This window comes from Panicum hallii, chromosome 3 (genome assembly GCF_002211085.1).
Source record: "Panicum hallii strain FIL2 chromosome 3, PHallii_v3.1, whole genome shotgun sequence".
NCBI lineage: Eukaryota > Viridiplantae > Streptophyta > Magnoliopsida > Poales > Poaceae > Panicum > Panicum hallii.
The window spans coordinates 1,301,949-1,308,871 of NC_038044.1; the positions used below are offsets into that span (position 1 = coordinate 1,301,949).

The 6,923-nt window shown below is 42.7% G+C and overlaps 1 protein-coding gene across 2 annotated transcripts; it reads right to left on the reverse strand.

Moving 5' to 3' along the window:
* Positions 1–186: 186 nt before the first annotated feature.
* LOC112886877 (meiotic recombination protein DMC1 homolog) lies at positions 187–4,739 on the reverse strand. 2 transcript variants are annotated; one of them, XM_025952897.1, is made up of 15 exons: positions 4,633–4,739; positions 4,430–4,554; positions 3,316–3,407; positions 3,099–3,170; positions 2,964–3,002; positions 2,709–2,766; positions 2,578–2,623; positions 1,916–1,961; positions 1,732–1,793; positions 1,564–1,630; positions 1,363–1,455; positions 1,215–1,283; positions 1,039–1,117; positions 785–951; positions 187–568 (listed from the first exon to the last, which is right to left on the reverse strand). In XM_025952897.1, exons 2-15 carry the CDS (start codon positions 4,527–4,529, stop codon positions 524–526), a joined length of 1,035 nt encoding a protein of 344 aa, XP_025808682.1. In that variant the 5' UTR covers positions 4,530–4,554; positions 4,633–4,739; the 3' UTR covers positions 187–523. The 2 variants fall into 2 exon arrangements, with proteins under 2 accessions (XP_025808682.1, XP_025808681.1); XM_025952896.1 differs by having other exon boundaries at positions 4,430–4,738.
* Positions 4,740–6,923: the final 2,184 nt, after the last annotated feature.

A 6,923-nucleotide genomic window follows, 5' to 3' on the forward strand; every position in this document is an offset into this window, starting at 1 on the left:
CGTGTTTAACATCGGTCATCATGCTCGTGCAGCTGTCGTACTACTGCCCATTTGGACGTTTTTCATACAGGCCGGTGCCAAAAGCCTCGAGCTGGAATCAACAAGATGATCGAGTACTGGGTTGCTCTGTGCCCCAATGCCCAATCTACCAAAACTCAAATTAGCATCAGCAGCTTTTATCTTCCCTTCATTCATTGTATGTTATAAACTAACCAAGAAGCGCAGTGATGTTCTCCTGTTGCATAGCAAATACTCTGCCTAGTTTTTGGGAAGCCAAGAACACATTAAGACGTTCACCTCATAGAAAACATATCCTCTCGGTACAGTTGTTTCGATCTCTCATGTTCTCAACTCCGTGCAAAAATGCCCAGTAGAAGGCCTAAGCACCATAGAGTTTGCCTACTTTTTTCTATGTTGAAGAAGCACTACTGTAAATTCTCTCGATGTACAGATGTATGTTGCAGACTTTACTAAAGAAGCCTGAACGAGATCTTAGGACAGGAAGCACTCTCTGAGCGGATGATCAGTCTTTTGCATCCATTATTCCACCTGATGTAACCTGGAAAACGTGTTGTTGGTCAAGGGAAACAAAACTTCTAGGCATCAGATTGCTGTTTCGTATTCACCTTTCAGTCATGGCAGTTTGCAGGTAACGTTCACTACCATAAAGAGTTTGCTATGCAAGTCTAAGCAAGGCAATTTAGCTAGATTTTAGAAAGGTTTGAAATGAAGGCACTCAGTACCTCAAGAAGTAAACATAAATATCATCAAAGCAAAAGGATATAGCTTCTCCCTCAGGAAGGTTAGGGGCATCAAAAATCTTGCAGACACGCTGTTCGCCTTTGCCTTTCCTCAGCATCAATCTGATGGTAGCAGCATGCGCCAACACGTGGCCACCTGCTGGTTTCTTTGGATCAGTTATGAACATGCCACCACCTGGATCAGCAATCACTGGAACACAAAAGGAGACACATTATGATTTGAAACTCATTATTATGACCTCTTGGAATAGATACAGGGCTAAACAGAACAGCTCACCTTGGTTGGTGATGTACACTGCAACATTGAACTCCTCAGCAATCTTGGTAAGGCGGGACAGCATCTGTGCTAACTTTTGCTGCAATATCATACCAGATACCCATAAGCAAGAAGAAGATAAAATGGAATCCTTCAACTTTTTTACAAGGGCCTCAAAATGAACTGACGAGAAATACCTGACGCTCTGCAAGTTCACCCCTGCCACTGAAATCAACACGGAACAGTGCAATCACAGAATCCACAATCTGTTTCCAGGACAAAAGAACCATATGAGCACAATTGAGATATATGATAACTAAATTCACATTACAGTTCCGTGGCTACCAGAAGCCTGAAAGGTTCTTCAGCCATCTTGGCAGCAAGGCCCAGCAGCAAGTTGTACTGGTGCTCATAGGTGTATGCACGAGCGTATATGATCTAACCAGAAACAGAAGTAAAATTAAATAAACAGCTTAGCCCTATTAGTCATGAAATGGGTTAGCAGAAATGAGAAATGTTGAAATGTTAGATGCATGTAATTCATACGTTGTCAAGAACAGCGTTGGCATCCATCCCAAATCTCTCAGCGATTGGCACAATGCGTTCAGGTCGGCTGAAAACTTCATTAAGGAAGCAGTTTGGAGAAAATAGCAATGAATATAAATCCGATGAGAGAATCAGCTTGACAAATTACTCATGCAATTCCAAAGATACAATGTTCCCTCAGTGTCAATGTAGGCGACCTTCCCATTCCCCCCATGCATGTGGATTGGAAGCTGCATTTTCATCAATCAGAAATAAGAAAACTATTCTGTTGCTTCTACGTTTCCTCAAATTCCATTACTTTTACAGTTTGATGGTCCATGTGCTATCAACAAAATTTGATATGGGGATGAACCTGAGTGGAGACACAGAGAGTATGAGCCAACTGAGTCTTCCCTGACCTGCAGGACAAGCAGATGACATAAATTTCAAATTGAAAAGCTAACCGAACTCACAAATACAAAGAGTTGAAAAAGTGCAACAAGGGTAAACACTATCATTGTCAGTATGTCACTATTCTCATTAAATAGTTGAGAGGTTTCTTTCATTTGCTAGTATGAGCATGCATGTGCATGACTGTGTGTAGTATACAATGGCAAATTTCTCCCAGCAATAGAATACTACAAAGCATTATTTAAGATACTACTGCCTTTAAGGGGAAAAAAAGAGATCCCAGGTCCCAGCTCAATTTCATCAATTAGTAAAAGAATCACTTCACATCAGGAAAATGTTAGGAAATAGTATCCATGTGCTATGTTAAGAAATCAGAAAGCATGTTCAGAAATTGCAAGAAGCACTGCTAGGACCACCTCAGCAAGATGAGGCAACAGAAAAAGAAGGTACAAGAGGCTTGGAAAGGTTCTATCATATTATCATCAGCCTAAATACTAATTCATATCTGAGGTAGGCCCAACTACATAGCCCCCATATCATAAATAGCAGCCATACACATAGTACAGGCTCCTGCAGCAGTCATTCAGAGGAAAAGAAATAACAGGGGCAAGAACATCTACGTACCGGAACTCCCCAAATGCCTCTGTGATGCAAAGTGTTTCAATCCCTCCTTCGAATTTAACACATTTCCATTTATTAGATTAATATAATGGCATGACTAATCATAGAACAGATTAAGATAAGAGACATATTACCGCCAAGTAGCTCATCAAGTGCCTGGCTCCCAGTTGTAATCCGGACAACAGACTTCCGCTTCAAAATAAGAATAAATCAAACAACCTTAAAGGGAAATAAGTATCAGAAGTAATTGAAATTTGAAAGAGCCAAAGCAGATTCAGTAAGCAATCAACCTTTTGTTAGTTAGTTTACATGGTACAAGCATTGGTCATCAGACAGCACCAAACTGGTAAACTGTACACTGACTAGTAGCTTAAATCCAACTTTCTTACCTTAAGAAGGAGATCACTTCCTGTCATGAAGCCCTGGCTCTGTGACAAACAAACAAGAAGGCAATTTCAGGATACCACATCATACAAACCTGATTGCATGGAAGTTTTAGGGAAAATAAATTTAAATGATCATACCAGAATTTTTTCAGCTGCCTCGCAGATCTTATCAACTTTAGCTTCAGATAAACCTTTGATTCCTGTAAGGCTCTGCAAGATGATTTGTAAAATAGAACGATATTAGTCCTATGTTTAGACTATTGAACAAACAAAAGCAAGCAGGTGCCACAAATAAGATATCAATTTAAGCACGCCATGCAACAAAAAATTCAGATTTTGGGATGCACTTCAGAACCTTCTTGGTATGCATCATTAGGCCATTGCAAGTGTAAATTCCTGCATCCTGCAGCTTCTTGACATCTCCTGCGTTTATCCCTTGAGAGATCACTGTGCCAACAGATGCACAACAGATTAGATGTACTGCAGGACTTGTGCTGAGAACTCAATATTAATAAATGTAGGACGATGCAACAGAGAACAAAACACAACGTGAATCATTGTGAAACCAAATATGAACTCAAGTTTAAACCCATGTGCCCCCAAGTGTACCAAATCTGAAATCACCTTCGTAATGGTTACTTTTTCGAGATGAGGCTCAACCCCGTTTCCATCCATGCAAACGGAAATTCCAGAAGTTCGAGGTACTACAAGCCAACAGCTAGATAGAAAAAAGGAGGGGAGAGAGCCTAGCACCATTTACACATCTGATTCAAGCTAGATGGTCTAAACAGAAAGAACTACTCCCAGGATTCCCGCGGTACATTGTCTCGACAACTCACACTCTCACAGAAACAAAAAGGAGTTCACAGATGCAACAAGATAGACGACCTCCCAGACTTGAACGACAGCTAGTAACAGAGAGAACAAAGAGTGAAGACACCATCCACTTCTTCGTCTCGAACTCAGAACTGCCTTCAAATGACTTTGGCTGGCTGAATATCGTGATAGAATAAACTCATGAAGTCAGATTAAGGCTAAATTCAGATCAATCTGTGTGCAGAACCAGCGTTAGCACACACTGATCAGAACGAAGATCAAACGTGAGGAATACTAATCCCACGAATAATCTAGGCCACGATGTAACGCTAGTTGATTCCCGAAGCAATCGAAATTTTGGGGAAATCGGAAGAAGCGCGAAACAACCACGCACACGCAACGAAAACCAAACACAAGCCGAGACCAAGTTCAAATCACAACGACTTCACACAACACCAATTCGGACGGAAATTCCCGAAATAAACCCTAAATGTCAAAGCGCGGTATGCTCACGGAAGCGATCCGCCGTAACCGGAGTCCGGAGACTGGAGCGCGACCAGGGTGGTAGAGTGGACAACGCGGGCGCGCGCGCACGGGACGACGAGAGCAAGTAATGTGGATGGTGAGAAGAGAGGGGAGATGGCGCGGCTTACGCTTGTCGATGGACTCGAAGCACTCCTCCTCCTCGTCGACCCTGTCGGCCTCCATGAGCTGGAGCTGCCCGCCCTCGTCCGCGTGCCTGGACGGCGCCATCGCTGCGAACAAATTGAATCCGCGCCTGCGGTGCGGTCGGTAACCGGGGGAGAGGTTAGGCGCAAGCGCCGCGAGTGCGACACGCACGAGCGGCGGCGCGTACCTGCGGCAGGAGGTGGCGGAGGCCGCGAAGTGGGGTGGGACTTGGGGGAGAAGGCAGCGGAGGCGAGAGGGGAGAGACTGGGAGAGAGAGGAGAAGTGGTTGTGTCGTGTCGTGTGCGGCGTGCCGCAGTGCCGGTGCGTGGGGGCATTTGAAGGCTAATCAGACCTTCTCGCTCTTGAACGGGTCGGGCTCATTTTCTCGTTGGGCTGGGCCAAGGGGATTCAGGCAGGACCGAACGGGCCTGTGGGTTCATGGGTCGCACGACCCTGCCATAGAACTTTTTTAAAAAAGGGGTTAAAAGAATTAAATTCGAAAAAGGTGCCGTTTGGAAAATTTCGAAAAATGGGTGCCTCCCGTCCGATCAACGGGCGGGAGGCGTGGGCCGGCGACCTCCCACCTATCCAACGGGCGGGAGGTGGCAAAATTTTTGCCAGGCCCCTCCCAAGAGCCTCTTCGCGAATAAGAAATTTTTCTTATTCGCGAAAAGGCCCCCTTGACGCGGCTGCGGCAGCATCCCGCCCCTCCAACGGGCGGGAGGTTCCCCGAGGGGCATCCCGCCCTCCCAACGGGCGGGAGGTTATTCGGAGGGGCATCCTGCCCGCCCAACGGGCGGGACGTTCCACCACCACTATTTAAGCCCCCACCTACCCCAAATTCCCATATTACTCAGAAAAAATCAAGAAAAAAAAGAAAGAGAGAAGAGGAAGAGAGGAGAGAAGGTTTGGAGGTATATTCCCATATTATTCACATGTCGGTTTGGAGGTATATTCTCGTTCTAGTCGTATAATTACTTGAAAATAACTATAATCTAGAAAATATTTCTTAGAGAAGTTATATTTTGAATAGTTTTTAGTATTTTCAATTGTTTTTAGGAATATTTGTTAGGGTTGTTATATTTTGAATAGTTTTTAGTATTTTCAATAGCTTTTAGAAATATTTCTTAGGGTAGTTATATTTTGAATAGTTTTTAGTATTTTCAATAGTTTTTAGGAATATTTCTTAGGGTAGTTATATTTTGAATAGTTTATGGTATTTTGAATAGTTTTTAGAAAAATTTCTTAGGGTAGTTATATTTTGAATAGTTTTTAGAAATATTTCTTAGGTTAGTTATACTTTGAATAGTTTTTAGTATTTTCAATAGTTTTTAGAAATATTTCTTAGGGTAGTTATATTTTGAATAGATTTTAGTATTTTTAATAGTTTTTAGAAATATTTCTTAGGGTAGTTATACTTTGAATAGTTTTTACTATTTTGAATAGTTTTTAGATATATTTTTTAGGATAGTTATATTTTGAATAGTTTTTACTATTTTCAATTGTTTGTAGGAATATTTCTTAGGGTAGTTATATTTTGAATAGTTTTTACTATTTTTAATAGTTTTTAGAAATATTTCTTAGGGTACTTATATTTTGAATAGTTTTATTTTTCATGCAGATATGGTGCAGACACCGGAGCTCCTTGACACGAACACCGACGAACGGCACAGGTCGTACCTGGCAGCGGTGGAGGGGCAGCAGCTTCACGAGTTGCGCCCTCGTGTAGCAAAGGAATTGTTGCACCTGGATGACTGCTGGCTTGACAGGTGAAAGGATCGATGGACCAAGAGGGGGGTGAATTGGGCCTTTTTCAATTTCTAAAACGAGGTAAAGCAACCTTAACCTATGCAAAGCTAGAAAGGCACCAATTCACCAACCGGGTAACTCAACTACCTACGCAAGCTAGGAAGGATAAAAAGAGGTAAAGCCTAGCAAGGTAGAGCAAAGTAATGATCCCTAAATCAAGCACATGAATAAATTGCATAAAAGATAATGCTTGAATAAATAAAGTGGACAAGAGACAACCGGATTTTTTCCCGTGGTATCGATGTGTTGGCACACACCCCTAATCCATGTTGTGACACTCACAAAGAGTTTTGTCACCTCCCAAGTCACCAAGACGAGGGTGCTCACTAAGAGTCTCCGTTCACCATCTCGGTGTGGTGGAGATCAAGCCACGTACAATCTTCTTCTCCGGGCTCCCACAATCCTTGGCAAGCTCCGCAAGAATCACCTCGATCACCAAGATCGCCTAGGTGATGCCAATCACCAAGAGTAACAAGCTAAGGCCTTCACTTGAGTAAGAACCGATCACCAAGAACGGATGCACACAAGCTTCTCTCTACTCAAGTCCTTAATCTTGCTTCTTGAATGATTGAATGAATAAGTATGTGAAATGATGAAGCTCAAGGTGGCTCTTGACTATAGTATGAGTGTTTGGATGTTGCCTGGTGTCAAGAGTAGCAAAATGACCCA